Source organism: Oryctolagus cuniculus, chromosome 3 (assembly GCF_964237555.1).
Source record: "Oryctolagus cuniculus chromosome 3, mOryCun1.1, whole genome shotgun sequence".
Taxonomy (NCBI): Eukaryota; Metazoa; Chordata; class Mammalia; order Lagomorpha; family Leporidae; genus Oryctolagus; species Oryctolagus cuniculus.
Window position 1 is genome coordinate 179,192,848 of NC_091434.1, and position 17,412 is coordinate 179,210,259.

The window sequence follows — 17,412 nt, forward strand, 5'->3', positions numbered from 1 at the left end:
CTAATGGCATAAATCCTTAGGGAAGTTCTTTTATGCCAGGCTGTATGCCTGCCCATGTCAAATCATATATAGGCTAGCATATATTATGAACTGAGAAATCTGAGGAATGAACAAAGATTCCTTTGTACAGCTGCTCATTTATTAAACATGTGACATGGACTGGAGGATGTAGGTGGAAAGCAGAATGCTGCTCTCTCTTGACCACAGAAGCTGAATTTGCATACTTATAAACACAAAGACCACTCATGTAGGGTGAAATAACTTTTTGTAATGAGAGGGGAAATGTGAATTGATTGTAGGCTAAGACCTATCCTTGACTTCTCAAGTCCACAAAGTAGTTTATTCCCAGATTGAAAATTTTAAGGTCTGTTGATTCTGAAAATAATGAGGAAGGCAATGAATATATAGCAAGACTGGATAAGAAAGCTTACTACTGCATCATTTAAATCAGTGGATTTTCTAACAGTTATCCTCTCCCTGGGGTAATAACCTTAACATGTATATATTCTGTTTCCTTTGCATTATATGATACAAATTGAAGACTCTCCTCTCAGGGAATTAATATCCACAAGTTGAAAAGTATTTCCTTCATCATTCTTTATGGAAGTTAGCTGGAGTATCAAACATACTAATGCATTCAGCTAGCCACTAACACACTGTTAAGCAGGCCCCAAACAGAGGGAAGAAAAGCATCAATTAAGACTGAAAAATTTTCACACACTGAAAATAAGACCAGCAGATGACCAATGAGTCCTTCCTTGATAAGTAACTATAAAACCACCCTCTAATAATAGGTTGCTTTGGCAGAGATATTGTTAACACACACACACACACACACACAGTGGAGGAGGGAGGGAGAGAAGGGGGTGGGGGGGAGTCTGGGCCATGTTCCTAACCTTCTCATGCTTTCTTGATTCCTTTACCCTCTGCCACCTAATGCTCAGAAGACTACTGGCTACTCTAACCCCTCTGACAAAAATGAATTTTCAGATGGGGACTCTCAGAGTACAGCACTTAAACAGGAAACCAGGGCCCACCTACCTGAAAAGTCACCACCACTGACCACTACATTCTCAGGGACTCAGAATTTCTCCAGGAATCCCTCACATCAACTCTTATAAAGGGTGGCTTTGTTACTTTTAGAACTTGTTACAGGGCACTATGTTTGGCCTCTAGGGTTGATCATGTGCATTACAGTTAGTAACTCTGTCTTCAGAGAGGGCTGTCTCTAGAGTGGAGGGAGGTGTGAAACAACAAAACTCAACTCTGTGTAGCAAACTACTCAGTGTAAATCAGTCTGGGGAGATGGGGAGGCACCGTATGCAATGATGTCTTAAGTAAAAACTGGGTTTTAGGGAACAATGGCTACAGAGAAGCAGCTGTGTTTCTCCTTGTGTGGCCCCTTCATGTAGTGTGGGTCTCAAACGCACCATCCCACTGCTGTCAGTCTGATTTAAGGGATGAGAAACTGAAAGGCCATCATGAGACAGACTTTATTTCTTAGAGAAGTTTAGGTTTATGGGAAAGGAAGCAGAGCCCTCTTATCCACCACCATCCCTACCCTGCTACAGTTGCCCCCTGTATCTTGCGTTTGTATGGCCTGTTTGTTACAAGTAATGAACCCATAGTGATACATTATTATTACCTAAAATACATAATGGGCTTCATCGTTCTCTCTCATTGTTTCACATTCTGTGGGTTTTGACACATGCATAATGTCAGATATTCACCATAACAGTGTCACCCAGAAGAGCTTTGCTGCCCTAAAAACACCATGTTCCACCCATTCATTCCCACCTGCCTTCATAAGTATGACAGCACCCTGACATCTGCCCCCAGAGCCTTTGAGGGCATGCACCACCAGCCTGTGGAGTTGATGCTCGTTTACCCTCCAATTACCAGCACAAGCCTAATTCCTCAGGGAACCCCTTGCTTACCCTCTGACCCCACTTGTCATTCTGCAGAAGTATTTGTTTTCCATGTACTCATCACAGTGTTTATGTACGTACATGTGTCAGTAATGTGTCCCTGTCACTAGCATGGAGGTTCAAAAATGAGATTACAGCTAGATGAATAAGGCTAGTTCAAATTTAATTCCACAGTCTCATTTCTGACACTTAGTTGTGTAATCTGCATCACAATACATTGTGCTCCCTGTCCACACATCCAAGGTTGTCTGTGTACATCTAATCTACACGTCACCTATCTTCTCTCCTAATGATTGACAACAAGCTCAGAATTTTATGTTTCATTGAAAAGTTCCTTGTGTTGATTATGTTTAGTCCCTTTTAATTGAATTCATGACCTTCTGATTTAATGATCAATTGGAATATAAAACATACCCTAGGAATATCTATATGAATTATAAACATAGTAAGGATCTGAATGGGCCTGTGTTGAGCTTCAAGGACTAATATGTGCTCTTGACAATTGTTTTACTAAAAGAACAAACTTGATACAATGAGAGCCTACTCTAATTTGAGGCTCCATAAAGAGCACTATAGAATTCTCAGAAACCTGCAACATAGAATACAAAATATATTGTTGAAATAAAAGTGAAATGACTGCACAAGGGGACCCAAATGCCTTATTATTGTAATATATATTGAGAATACTTAAGACATTGTTTTATTAAAATGGAGTATATCTGGCATTCTATGACTTATGAAAAATAACTATACTGTTATTGAATGTCTGTATACCTTGGTGTTTTCATATAAGAATTGAGATATCTTACTATAAATTCAATTTACCCTAAGGATAATGAACAGAATAGAAATGGAGAATCATTACTTTGGGGAATAGGGACTATTCAAGTGTTCTATTTAAAAAGTGAAAGCATTGCTACCTTGGTTGAATATTTGAGTTAACTTTGACATCCCTGTAACCTGAAAAATTGAAACATGGTGAATTATATATGTTTTCATAGTCAGAATGAAAGCAGTATGCAGTTCCTCATGGAAAATACTATATTTTTGATAGAGGTACTTCTCATCAAGCATGTGCTGTAGTATTAGAATAGATTGACCACTAGGAGATCGACACTGAGTTCAGAAATTTACCAACCCAGTTATCAGATAAACAGATTTTTTTACTTAGGAAGCAATGTTTATCTGTGCTTGAACAAGTGTTTGGTTAACACTTGAGAAATCTGTAGCACAAAGTTCTGCATCTTTAGATGTGAGCTTGGTTTTGACTTTGGAATTGGTTCTTGGAATTTGTGGATAAGCTGAGAATTCTTGTTAGCTGTGTGGTCCTGGAAACATTTTAACTCTGCAAGTTTTTATTTTCTCCTATATAAAACTAATTAAACAATAGGTTTCCTTGTAAAATTGTTGTCAGGTGAAAGTTCTTAGGATTATTTAGCACATAGAACATATATTTATCTTTAGATTCAGTATGATAAAGCATATGAAAGCCCAAGGGGGTACCTGGCACAGACTGTCGGGTCCTCAATGCACATTAACATCCTTTCCTTGCTCTTTCTGCTCTTATTGACTGTTCCTTCTCTACTTCAGGGAAAGAACAAATTGTGTGTAGACACTGGAATGGAAGGAGACTGGTGTGGCCTTATTCCCGTTGGACAGCCCTGCAACCGGGTGACAACAACAGGCCTGAAGTGGAACCTCAGTAAGTGAAACCCTTCAATAAAGGGAGATCTTTCTTTATTTTCTTCCCCCCCCCTTAATATGTCTTTGGTATGTACTTAAGAGAAGAATTTCTGGCTCATATGGTAACTCTTATACTTGCTGAGGAACTACCAGACTGTTTTCCAAGTACCTGCATCACTCCACATTCCCACCAGCAATATATAAGTTTTCTAGTTTCTTGGCATCTTCAGCAACAGTTGCTATTATCTGTTTTTTTGGTTGATTGGGTTTTTTGTTTTTGTTGTTTTACTTGTTGCCATACTAGTGGGTATGAAGGTGATATTTCACTGAGGTTTTGATTTGCATTTCCCTGATGAGTAATGATGCTAAATATCTCTTTTTTGTTTGGGGGGGCATTTGTATATCTTTCTTGGAGAAATTTATGCTCAGGTTTCTTTGCTCATATTTTAATTGGGTTAGTCTCTTTTATACATTGAATTGTAAGAGGCCTTTATATATTCTAGTTACAAATCCTTTGTCAAATATTTGACTTGCACATATTTTCTCAGAGTCCTTGGTTTGTTTTTTTTTTTATTGTTAGAAATGTAATTTGAATGAAGTCCATTTTTTTAATGGATTATGCTTTTGGTGTCGTGTGTAAAAACTCTTTGTCCAGCCTTCTTCATGATTTTGTGTGCTTGAAAACTTTTTTACTTTTCTAGAAAGTAGAAAACTTGCTAACATAGCAAGTTTCTTTCATAATCCAAACTCTGAGATATTGAAAGATTAGCAGCTCTTTTTAAACTTTTTTCCAATAATTATGAATGGTATTAGTTTCTAGTTGTACTAAAACTGATTTCAAGAGAACTAAAAGGAAGTGGGATATGTTCATGAAAAATTGCTGACTCCAAAACAATCAATCAAGTGTTAATGAAATTAATCAACTCCCACCTCTTTAAGAATAACAATAACTGAAGCAGGAGCTCTGATTGAATGTCAAAGGGATCATTCCCATGATGGACCGATATCTCTAAGGTATTACAAATAAAATGCAGAACCATGCCATTGTTTTTCTTTTTAAGATTTATTTTATTTTATTGAAAGGTAGAATTACATAGAGAGGGGGAGAGACAAAAAGAAAGATCTTCCATCTGCAGGTTCACTCCTCAAATGGCTGCAATGGTCATTGTTGGGCCAGACCATAGCCAAGAGCCAGGATCTTCCTCCAGGTACCACAGGGGTGAAGGGGCCCAAACGCTTAATCCATCTTTCACTGATCTTTCCAAGCCATCAGCAGGGATCTGGGTTGGAAGTGGAGCAGCCAGGAATCAAACCAGTACCCACAGGGGATGACAGTGCTGTAAGTGGGGGCTTTACCTGCTAAATCACAACACCAGAACCCATATCATTCCTTTCTAACATGTAAAACTTGAGATTCTCACAATGAATTTTTCTAAAAAATTTGGAGAGTCTTTAGAAGTTCATATTTTGAAAAAACATGCATGGATTTCAAAAACAATGAGCACTTGGCCGGCGCCGCAGCTCACTAGGCTAATCCTCCGCCTTGCGGCGCCGGCACACCGGGTTCTAGTCCCGGTCGGAGCGCCGGATTCTGTCCTGGTTGCCCCTCTTCCAGGCCAGCTCTCTGCAGTGGCCAGGGAGTGCAGTGGAGGATGGCCCAAGTGCTTGGGCCCCTGCACCCCATGGGAGACCAGGATAAGTACCTGGCTCCTGCCATCGGATCAGCGCAGTGCGCCAGCCGTGGCAGCCATTGGAGGGTGAACCAACCGCAAAGGAACCTTTCTCTCTGTCTCTCTCTCACTGTCCACTCTGCCTGTCAAAAAAATTTTTAAAAAAATAAAAATAAAAAATAAAAAAAAATGAGCACCAAAATAAACTTACCTTGTAACTCCATTCTTCCACAAACTTTTTGAAGTACCCTTATAAATATTTTGAAGATAAAAATATATTTTCAAAAAGAACCTTTTATGAGCCACTGCTGAAACAATTAGGAAAAACTAGAGATATTTTGAAATAAATGTCTAGGGAGCTCATCAGAATTTGAAAGGCCTGTGAGAACAGATCTCTTCCAGTGCACAGAAATATGTGACAGGCTTTTGAAGCTGTTTAGCTGAAACTGACAGGAGTTCCCTTTAGCAGCATTTTTGAAAACATCTCAGCCTAGAACGATTGTTTTACATTTTGTAGCGTTCCCATGATTTCTAAAGACCCATCTAGGAAATAGTGAACTTCTTCCTGGCTCTATTAGTGACAACACTTTTCAGGGCTGGCACCAGGACAGAGGGATCACTTAGGACAGGGGAGCACCTGCACCGTAAGCCATTGCCCCAGCATCCCGGAGTCTATACATCAGATGCAGTTCTTCTGGGCTCCTTAGATCTGTATTTCATAGTGAATTGCACATCCTTATTCTGTATATTAACTTTTCCTCTGAAAAAGGAACTTTTGTATGATGAAAGTAGGACTCAACCTCCTTGTGATACTATTTTTTCAGTTATTGATTTGAAAGATTTTATCTATGTATTTATTAGTTTATTGAAAGGGAGAGACAGAGAGATCTATCTTCTGGCCCACTCACCAAATGGCCGCAAAGGTCAGAGCTGAGCCAGACCAAAGCCAGGAGCCAAGAGACACCTCTGGGTCTCCCCCATGGATGCAGAGGCCCAATCACCTGGGCCACCCACCACTGCTTTCCCAGGTGCATCAACAGGGAGCTGTATCAAAAGTGAAGCAGCCAGGACTTGAACTGGCACCCATATGGGATGCCGGCCCTGCAGGCAGTAGCTTTACCCCTTATACCACAATGCCAGGCCCAGCGATATGATTTTTAAATCCTACATAAATGAAATATACTATTATTTAACTGGATAGTTAGGTTGCTTTGACTTTTGAAATAATTATTTTACTCCACAATATTCTGAGTGTATATATATATATATATATATATATATATATATATATCAAGAAGCTTCCAGTCTGCAAAGCAACAGAGTTGAAACACAAAATCTTTCTTCAGTTGTCTATGGTAGAAGTACTAACTTATGAGTCCTTCTAACTGATGGGTAGAATTACTTCATGAAATGGTAATAAAAAAAAATGAATGACACCATGTTGAGTTGAAGTGGATAAATTTGCTGCTTTACTCAGAACCACTGCCTTTGGAAGCAGAACACTGAGATTGGTGTTATTTCGTCAGTCGTAGCTACAGAGTGAAAGGACAGAACTGGGATTGGAGAAGGAGCCAGGATGGCAGTGATTTAGGCAGGGCTGCTGACTTCTTGGGTTCAGAAGCGTAGGCAGGTCCCCCCAGGTGGCTTTAGGACATGATCTTTTCCAGTGTACACTCATTAGTTCAGGAGCTATGATCCAGAAGCAGTGTAATTTATCTGTTACCAATTTGCAGTATCTCACATCACATTGTGACTTTAAAAATAGTACAAAAGACACTTGTACCTATGTATCTATCACCTAGATGTGAAACTCTCCAAATATTACTGAAGCTACCAATCTTTGCAGTGTTTCATTTCATAAAATACGGTGTGAACTTTCTTTGACCTGTGTCTTGTGTAATGGATTGTCTAGGACCTATACATGTGGGAGTGAAAGGGCTGCCTCATAGCCAGTTGCATCTTCTCCATTACTAGATACACGTAGTGTTGGACACAGTGGGTGCATTCAGCCCACAAGAGCTTCCCTAGGCCACAGGCTCACCAGTTCTTAGTGTGGTCACAATGAATCATTTTTGTTCAAACTAATGAGTCTGAATGGTATTTCTTTGCGGTAGTGAGAGTGAGGATCTTTTTCTAGTTATTTTCTGTGCTTTTCTCCTCTGTCTGGATTACTGTTTCTTATGCCTAGCTTTTCCACTGGGCTGTTAGCCTTTAGAAGTTCTTCAGAACGTAACAGTCTTCCTTCTGGCTATATTCTTGGTTTGCATCTTGTTCCTTTTCAATGGTTTAAAATGTTTAAGGAGAGTTTGTAAATATCAGAAATGGATGCAAATTATGTGATATGTTAAGTTGTAAAAAATTGTGCCATAATTTAGTTGGCAGTATTATTTTTCTTAGAAAAATATTTTAAAATTAGTGCATATTGTAATAAATGGTATCTTATATAGGGTAAATGCAATATGGTGATTATCTCATCATTCTACTTTGTCTCATAGTCTTATTCTGCTATGTTTAATATTTGTTTTATTCTAACTCCTGATATGTTAGCATATTTTCTCCTGTGTTTTACAGGAGAATATTTCAGGTTTTATCTTTAGAAAACATTAGAGAGTTGAGGGTATCTTTGATGAGATCTTAAGTGCCTCTTCCAGTGCCCTGGAACACTTTTCTCTGTAGATTTATGGTTTTCCCAAAGATATTTCCAGTATAAATTCTAGGCACAAAGAACTGAAGTATCTTTTTTTGTCTGTTGCCTGGATCAAAGCTCAGGCCATGGTAGGTAACTCATCTTACACTGAACTTTCCCTAAGGTGCCAACTAGTTACTAATTGCTAAGGTCTAAAAGATTGTTTCTTCCAATTCATATGTTGAAATCCTAACCCTCACCGTGATAGTATTAAGAAGTGGGTGCTTTGGCAGGTCATGAGGTAATGAGGGAAGAGCCCTCATGTGAAGTCTCTGTGCCTCTCTATGCAAAGCTTAAGAGGGACTCTGTGCCTTCCTCCATGTTGAGGACAGAGAAATGGTGCTGATCATGAACCAAGAAATGGGCCCTGGCCAGGCATCAAATCTACCAGGCCCTTTATCTTGGACTTCTCAGCCTCAAGAACTATGAGAAATAAATTTATCTGCCTTCTAAACTATCTAGTTGATGACATTTTAGTATAAACTCTAATAAAACACTCAGACATAGGAGTATCCCTCTATGAAACATGTAGCCCCAGGGCTAATGTTGCAGTGCACTGACAGCATCTAATGTCAGAGTGCTGGCTATGCTGATTCTGATTCAGCTTCCTGCTAATACACATGGGAAGGCAGAGAAAGATGGCCCAAGTACCAGAGTCCTTGCCATCTATGTGGGAGATCAGGAAGGAGTTCTTGGCTCCTGGCTTTGGTCTGGACCAGACCTGTCTGTTGAGGCCATTTGGGGATTGAATTCTCATCATAGAAGTCTTTGACATATGTAGTTAAATTTATTCCAAGGTATTTGATTGTTTTTGTGGCTATTGTGAAAGGGATTGATCTTAGAAGTTCTTTCTCAGCCATGGCATTGTCTGTGTATGCAAAGGCTGTTGATTTCTGTGTATTGACTTTATATCCTGCTACTTTACTAAACTCTTCTATGAGTTCCAATAATCTCTTAGTGGAGTCTTTTGAATCTCCTAGGGCCGGCGCCGCTGCTCACTAGGCTAATCCTCCGCCTGCAGCACCAGCACCCCGGGTTCTAGTCCCGGTTGCTCCTCTTCCAGTCCATCTCTGCTGTGGCCCAGGAAAGCAGTGGAGGATGGCCCAAGTCCTTGGGCCCTGCACCCGCATGGGAGACCAGGAGTAAACGCCTGGCTCCTTACTTCGGATCGGCACTGCATGCCAGCTGTGGTGGCCAATTAGGGGGTGAACCAACAAAAGGAAGACCTTTCTCTCTGTCTTTCTCTCTCTCGCTGTCTAACTCTACCTGTCAAAAAAAAAAAAAAATCCACTATATATGTAGAATCATGTCATCTGAAAAAAAAATAGTTTGACTTCTTCCTTCCCAATTTATATCCCCTTGATTTCTTTTTCTTGCATAATGGCTTTGGCTAAAACTTCCAGCACTATATTGATTAGCAATGGTGAGAATGGGTATCTTTGTCTGGTACCAGATTATCAGTGGGAATGTTTCCAAATTTTCCCCATTCAGTATGATGCTGGCCATTGGTTTGTCATGAATTGCCTTGATTGTGTTGAGGAATGTTCCTTTTAAACCCAATTTGCTTAGAGTTCTCATCATGAAAGGGTATTATATTTTGTCAAATGCTTTCTCTGCATCTGTTGAGATAACCGTATGCTTTGTCTTCTGCAGTTTGTTAATGTGGTGTATCACATTGATTGATTTGTGAATACTGAACCATCCCTGAATACCAGGGATAAATCCCACTTGGTCCAGGTGAATGATCTTTCTGATGTGTTCCTGGATTCTATTGGCTAGAATTTTGTTTAGGATTTTTGTGTCTATGTTCATCAGGGAAATTGGTCTGTAGTTCTCTTTCTCTGTTGCATCTTTTCCGTGTTTAGGAATTAAGGTGATGCTGGTTTCCTAGAAACAATTTGGGTGGACTCCCTCCCTTACCATTGTTTTGAATAGCTATAGAAGAATTGGAGTCTGGTTGGGGGGAGCGGGGAGACGTAGAATGGACAGGGGCATAGCCGACCTCTCCGTTTGTTCCCCTGTACTTTCTCTTTCTTCCCACTTGGAGCTTCAGTGCAGTTCACCAGGCTCCCCAACAATTTCTCACCTGGTTCACTGGGTGGGGGGAGGTGGCTCCAGTCTCTTTGTTCAGCATTTCCACCATGTCTAAGCCACTTCCCTTTTTTTGCTTCCTCAGTGTGTACCTGCCCAGTCTCTGTTGAATTCCTGGCCTTCTCTACAAATTTCTCATGACTCTATCACCGGCTTGTATCCCCTCTGCTTATTAACTATCTATTTCCCCCGCTGTGATTTGGAATGTCCTGTTGCTATACTGCCATCTTGGCCCCTCCTCTCATTGATTTTAAGAAGTTTTAAAAACCATATACTAGGTCTGTGTGACAGGTTAGTTGTCCTCATTTTTCAAAGAACTATTTCATAGCTCTGATTACTAATTTGCTCAAATTTACATAATTGAGGATTGATGTACTCAAAACCTGAAATTGTCTTCAATGCTATTTTTCTTTATTTCCAATTAGGAAGTGAAATTTTCTATATGAAATGTTGTATTTAAAAAATGTGCTGGGGCCCGTGCTGTGTATTAGTAGGCTACGCCTCCGCCTGCAGTGCCAGCATCTCATACGGGCACTGACTGGTTCAAGTACCAGCTGCTCCCCTTCTGAACCAGCTCTCTGTATGGCCTGGGAAAGCAGTAGAAAATGGCCCAAGTGGTTGTGCCCCTGCACCCACGTGGGAGAGCAGACCCAGAGGAAGCTCCTGACTCCTGGCTTTGGATGGGCTCAGCTCTGACCATTGTGGACAAGTAGGTAGGGAGCCATGAGTGGAAGACATTTCTCTGTCTCTCCCTCTGTCTGTCTGTAACTCTACCTCTCAAATAAATAAATACTTAAAAAGATGTGCTAAAGTAAATTTTAGAGAGATGGAAATGAGAGGGAGATGTCTGTAGACAAGAAGATAAAAGAGATAGGAAAGAGGAGATAATGATTGGAAAGGAAAAGTGATAAGGAAAAAAAAACTTCTGAGGGAGATAACTTTATTTAATATTTTGCTTAGGCAAAAGAAAATAAAACTACTTTCCATTTGCCCTGGCCTCTTACTTATATAACAGTCGTATTAAGATTGAAATTTTATATTTATTATTCCTTCTTTTGTGGTTTCTTTGAAAAAATATAGAAATGACTGAGGTAAATAATCCCTTAACATTGACTCAGAGAGCTCTCCAAACCAAGGAAAGAAATTTGAAAGGAAAAAAAAATTGGAAAAAAATAGTTCTTTTTTTTTAATGCACAACAGTGTATACCTGGATTTATTTTTTTTTTAACCTGGAAACCTTTAAGTTATACAGACTTCATGCATTTCAAAGCTGTTCCTCCTTAACAGTCAAGACAAAGGCTGTTCAAGGTGAATGCTTTTCAAACTCTCAATTTCTCTTCTATAGATTACCTAGTAGGTGTTCTATTACCACAGAACATCTTCCTGTTGAAATGATTCCTTAATCATTATATATTGTATCTCTTTAAAAAGTTTTTGGGTTAAAGCCTATTTTGTCTGATATTAACGATGGCTGCACCAACTCTGTTTTGGTTTCTGTTAACATGGAATATTTTTTTCCATCCTTTCACTCTCAGTCTGCAGGTATATTTGATGGTAAGCTGTGTTTCTTATCAGCAGCAAATAGAAGGGTATTGTTTTTTAATCCATGCAGCCAGTCTGTATAAACTGGAGAGTTGAGGCCATTTACAATCAAGGTGACTACTGATAAGTAATGACTTGGCCCTGCCATTTTTCCATAAAAATTCATATTGTTAAGTTTAGATTTCCATTGTACTTTTACTGGGAGATTTTCTGCCTTCATCTTTTGTAGTGATGACCATGTTTCTGTGTTTCTGTGGGTAGCACATCGTTAAGCACCTTTTGTAAGGCTGGACCGGTGGTGACAAATCCCTTGAATTTGTTTGTTATGGAAGGTCTTTATTTCACCTTCATTCATAAATGAGAGCTTTGCAGGGTACACTATTCTGGGTTGACAAATTTTTTTTCTTTTAAGACTTGGAATATATCTTGCCATTCTCTCCTGTCCTAGGATTTCTGATGAGAAGTCAGCTGTGAGTCTAGTTGGAGATCCTCTGAAAATAATCTGGGTTTCTCTTGTGCACATTTTAGAATTTTTCTTTGTCTTACTATGGAGAGTTTTATTACAATGTGTTGTGTTGAAGATCTTTTCTGGTCATATCTATGAGGAGTTCTATGTGCTTCCTGTACTTGGATGTCCCCTTTTTCCTCCAAATAAGGGACATTTTTCTGTAATTATTTCACTAAAAATGCCTCCTAATCCATTTTGTCTTTTTTTTTTTTTTTTTTTTTTTTTTTTTTTTTTTTTTTGACAGGCAGAGTGGACAGTGAGAGAAACAGAGAGGTCTTCCTTTTGCGTTGGTTCACCCTCCAATGGCCACCACAGCCAGCCACCAGCCAGTGCGCTGCGGCCGGCGCACCGCACTGATCCGATGGCAGGAGCCAGGTGCTTCTCCTGGTCTCCCATGGGGTGCAGGGCCCAAGCACTTGGGCCATCCTCCACTGCCTTCCCGGGCCACAGCAGAGAGCTGGCCTGGAAGAGGGGCAACCGGAACAGAATCCGGCACCCTGACCGGGACTAGAACCCAGTGTGCCAGCGCCGCTAGGTGGAGGATTAGCCTATTGAGCCGCGGCGCCGGCCCATTTTGTCTTTCTATACCTTCAGGAACTCATAAGACCCATATGTTGGGTTGTTTGATAGTATTCCATAAATCTCCATCACTGTTTTTTAGTTTTATAATTTTTTTTGTTGATGTGTTAAATTTCCAGAGATTTGTCTTCTAACTTGGATATTCTTTATTCTGCCCTACCAAGTCTGTATTTAAGGCTTTCCACCACAATTTTTATTTGATCTATTGAATTTTTCATTTCTAATCTTTCATTCCAGTTTCTCTTTAAAATATCAATTTCATGGGAAAAGTGTTCATTCACATAATGTATGGATTTTTTTAAACTTGTGATATTGCTTCTGATTACTTCTAAGTAATCCTATGATCAGTTTTTTTAATTCCTTTTCCAGAATTTCTTTAATCTCTTGATTTTCACATTCTAGTTTTTAAGCGTTTGTTGTGTTTCTTTGGGGGCATCATGTTGTCATCCTTATTTTTTTCTTGATCTGCTGCATTTATTTTTAGGCATTTGTGGAGATACTTGTTTGTTTTGTTTTCCCCTTGTGATGGCTTTTATCTTTGGACTATGCCTCTGTGGCTTAATGGAGTGGGGTGTCTGCACTTTCAGTGAATACTCACAGGTGTGTGCAGGGTGTGGCCAGGGAGCTCTGTTCAGTGCTCCAGGGTGAGGGGAGACTAGAACAGTAAACTCCCTCCCTAAAATAGTTTTAAAAGATTTTCCATCGCTTTGAAACAAAATTGTAATAAGTGCGTACAGGCATTATGATTTTCTGCAGGAGTTCTCTTTGAGAAATTTTAAGTGCCAGCCTAACAAGGGAACATTTCATGCACCTGGAAAATTACACTTGCTAATAATGCATTTTCAGTCAGAAATGCTCTTAATTCTCACTCCATTATAGCTCACAAAGTCATTCCAATTCAGTTGTCATGGTTCAGCTATAGCTGTACCCACTTAGGGTATAACCTCTTGTCAGATAGTGCCACTAATGTGTGAGAGGTTTAATATCTCTACACATCTTTATTATTATTGCAATTATTGAATTTCCAGTCCAGAGCTTTTTAAAAAGGGTATTCTGAAATTGGGCCACCAGTTTTTCTTTTTGGAATGAAGTACAGTATCTTTTTTGTTTATTTGTTTGTTTTATTTTGAAAGAGGGAGAGACAGAGAGAGAGAATCTTCCATCCACTGGTTCTCTCCCCAGATGGTCACAGTGCCAATACTGGGCCAAGTCAAAGCCAAGAACCAGAAGCTTCTTCTAGTTCTCTCTCCTACTTGAGTGGCAGGTGATCAAACACTTAGACCATCTTCTGCTGCTTTTCCGAGGTCATTAACAGGAAGTTAAATATAAACTGTAGCAGTTGGGACATGAACCAGCACCCATAAAGGATGCCAGAGTTTTAGGCAGTGACTTTACCCATAATGCCACAATACCAGCCACTGTCTCTTAAATCATCCATAATCACTCACTCTGAATTGTATTAAAATTAGTGTTAAAGTTGTTAAATAAGGCAGATATTTTAGAGATAAAAAGTTTTCATCAGGATGGCATTTTTTTTTGCCTGTCATCCCCAGGGAAAATATTATCTGAGGTTTTCTAATACCAAAGCTATTTTCTCAAATTAACAAGTTGGTGAAGGGTTCATCATATCTAAGATGCCATTTACTTTAAGATGCCTTATAATTTTGTGTACATTAAGGAACGGCATACTAATAATCATTTTAGAAATGTAGGGAAAATGTATATATAAGAACTGATGAAATTGGGTAGATCAGATAGCATAGAAACTTAATTATCAAACTGTATGCATAGATGAACCGCTTTTTAACATGTCATGAAAACTTTCAAAACGTTTTTTTAATGGACAATTAGATTCCTAAATACCTTTTAACAGATTTTTCAGGAGGACTCCCCCAGGGTAATCAGATTCTATAGGACACCAAGCTTTTTCTTGTCTTCATTTTGCAGCTCTTTAGTTAGAAGCTAACTGGCTGCCCACAAGGTACATGATTCCTATTCATTTAAGCCAAGTGAATTTTTTCTTTCAAATTCAGTGCATTATCACCCCCTTGGACCTGCCCATTTCAGCCAAACGATTTTTTTTCTATGAAAATTCAGTGAGTTATCACCCCATAGGATTGCCTCCTTTTTTATTTATAATCTCTTTTGACCCAGTTCTTTTTTCTTGTGTACACCTTTTCTCCTTAGTTGATGTCTCAAATAAAATTTGACTTGGCTATTTTACAATTTTAGGAGTCATTACTGTACCCTTGAGAAAATTAAGTTGCAATCAATTATGATATTTTTAAAGCAACACCAATTATTGTGGTCTCTTTTTTTAAACATGTATTGTGCTATTATAAAATATAAGTTACCTTCCAGTTGAATTAAGTAGGTCAGAGGCAGCGCTGGGAACAAAGGTCTAAGGATATGAACTTTCTATTTATATATTGCGGAAAAATCTCACAAAGAGCTGTGCTGTGCTTTGTCCATTTACAAATCATCATTGTAGTGACTGTGAGCCAAGTTAAGCTAAAGGAATCAGACCAACATGACCTTCTAGAAAGCAAGTGTTGATTCTACTACTAGTAAAATAGACCAGAATAACAATGCTTTGTTCTATTGAAACATAATTTGTGTACTACACAATTTACACATTTAAAGCATACAGTTCAGTATATTCAGGGTATTCACAGATATATGCAACCATCACCAGTGAAATATACAACGTGTTGGCCCACTCAGAAAGAAACCACCACACCTGTTTACCTATCACCCTCTTTTCCTTCCTTCCCAGTCCTGTCCATAGCCTTCTCTAGCCCTAAGCAACGTCTTTCCTTCTGTTTTGCTATAGATTTTTTTCTGTTCTAGACTTTCATATAAATAGAATCATATAATAAATAAATGTATGGATTTTTGTGACTGACCTCGTTCACCTAGAAAAGTATTTCCAAGGTTCATCAATGTTGTAAAATATACCAGCAGTTTGTTCTTTTATATGGTGTGAATAATATTCCATTGGATGGTTATGACAGTTTGTCCACTAATGGACACTTGGATTATTTCCATCTTTTGTGATAAATAATGCTGCTTTAAATACTTATATACAAGCTTCTGTGGGGTTGTTTTTTGGACGTATACACTAGAGTGGAGTTCAGTGGCTCATAAATAACCATTGTTTAATTGGTGAAAAATTCCCAGACTGTCTTCTGAAAAGATTTGTACCATTTTTATTTCCATTATCAGCATATGATGTCCTTGGATACACTTATTTTGATTCTAGTCAGTCAAGTGTCTGTGAAGAACTATCTCATTGTGTTTTTAATTTACAATCCCCTGATGAACAATGTTGTGGAGCATCTTTTCAGGTACTAATTGGCCATTTGCATACCTTTTGTGGAGATGCTTTGACTATTTTTAATTGGGCTATTTGTCTTTTTCTATTGAGTTGTAAGAGTTCTTTATTCTAAGTTCCTTATCATATATAATATGCAAATACTTTTCCTATTTTGTAAGCTCTTTTTGCTTCCCATTCATACTCTTGAAACAAAATGTTTTTAATTTTGTTGAAGTCCAAATTATGTTTTCTTCTGTCAGTTGTACTTTGGTGTTATAGCTAAGAGTCATTTGCCAGAGTAATTTGCCAAAATCAATGTCATGAAGACTTACTCTAAGAATGTAGAGCTTTTGCTCTTATATTTGGGTTCTAGATCCATTTTGAATTCATTCCTAAATATGGGATAAGGTAATATTCTAGAATCCATTTGTTGACTTTGACAAAGAGATCAGCTGGGATTCTGACAGAGATGATATTGAGTCCACAGATTATTTGGGGTTATACGGCCATCTTAACAATACACTTCCAAACTTCAAATGGGTTGATTTTCATTTATTTAGATCTTCTTTCATTTCTTTTCAATTGCTGTTGCTTTCGAAGTGTTAAGTTTCGCAAATCTCTTAAGTTTATTTCTTAGAATTGTGTTGTTTTTGATGCACCTAGTGAGTAGGATTATTTTTGTATTGTTAATTGCAAGTATATAGAATTGATGTGTGTATCAATTGATGCTCTATCTCACTTTTTAGAATTCCTTTGTAAGTACTGTCAGTGTTTTATTGTTGTTTGATTTGAAAGGCAGAGAGACAGAGATAGGGTGAGTCAGAGAAAGACCTTCCATCTGCTACTTCATTGGCTGTAAGAACCAGTTCTGGGCCAGGCTGATTCCAGTAGCTAGAACACCACTGGGCTCCCACATGGGTGGCAGGGGCCCAAACAATTGGGGCATCTTCTGCCTTCCCAGGCCATTAGCAGAAGAGGCTGATGGGAAGGACAGTAGCTGGGACTCCAACTGGCCCTCTGATGTGGGGTGCTGGTGTCAGCAGCCCCAGCTTAACCTGCTGTCCCACAGCCTCTTAGTGTTTTCTGTGGACTTCTTTTCAAACCTGGAAGCCTTTAATTTCTTTTTGTCACCAAATTGCTGTGACTAGAATGTATAGTACAATATGGAACAGAGGTGGCAAGAGTGGACATCATTGCCTTGTTGCTAATCGTTGGAGGAAAACATTCAGTCTTACACGATTAAGTATGATGTTAGTTGCGGGGTTTTCATAGATGTTCTTTATCAGATTAAGGAAGTTATATGTCTTTCCTAATTTGTTAAGTTCTATCTTCATGAAACGTTGGATTTTCTCAAGTGATTTTTCTATATCTGTTGAGATAATCTGGTGACTTTTTTTTTTATAACACTG

General features: G+C 38.8%; 1 protein-coding gene across 6 annotated transcripts in view; it reads left to right on the forward strand.

Moving 5' to 3' along the window:
• The window catches only part of TPK1 (thiamin pyrophosphokinase 1), a 465,159-nt gene that overhangs the window by 333,469 nt on the left and 114,278 nt on the right, over window positions 1-17,412 (forward strand). For all 6 annotated transcript variants that reach the window (XM_051849818.2, XM_051849810.2, XM_051849814.2 and 3 more), the window contains one exon: window positions 3,519-3,630. In XM_051849818.2, the coding sequence (XP_051705778.1) occupies window positions 3,519-3,630 (112 nt within the window). The remainder of the gene's footprint in view (window positions 1-3,518; window positions 3,631-17,412) is intronic.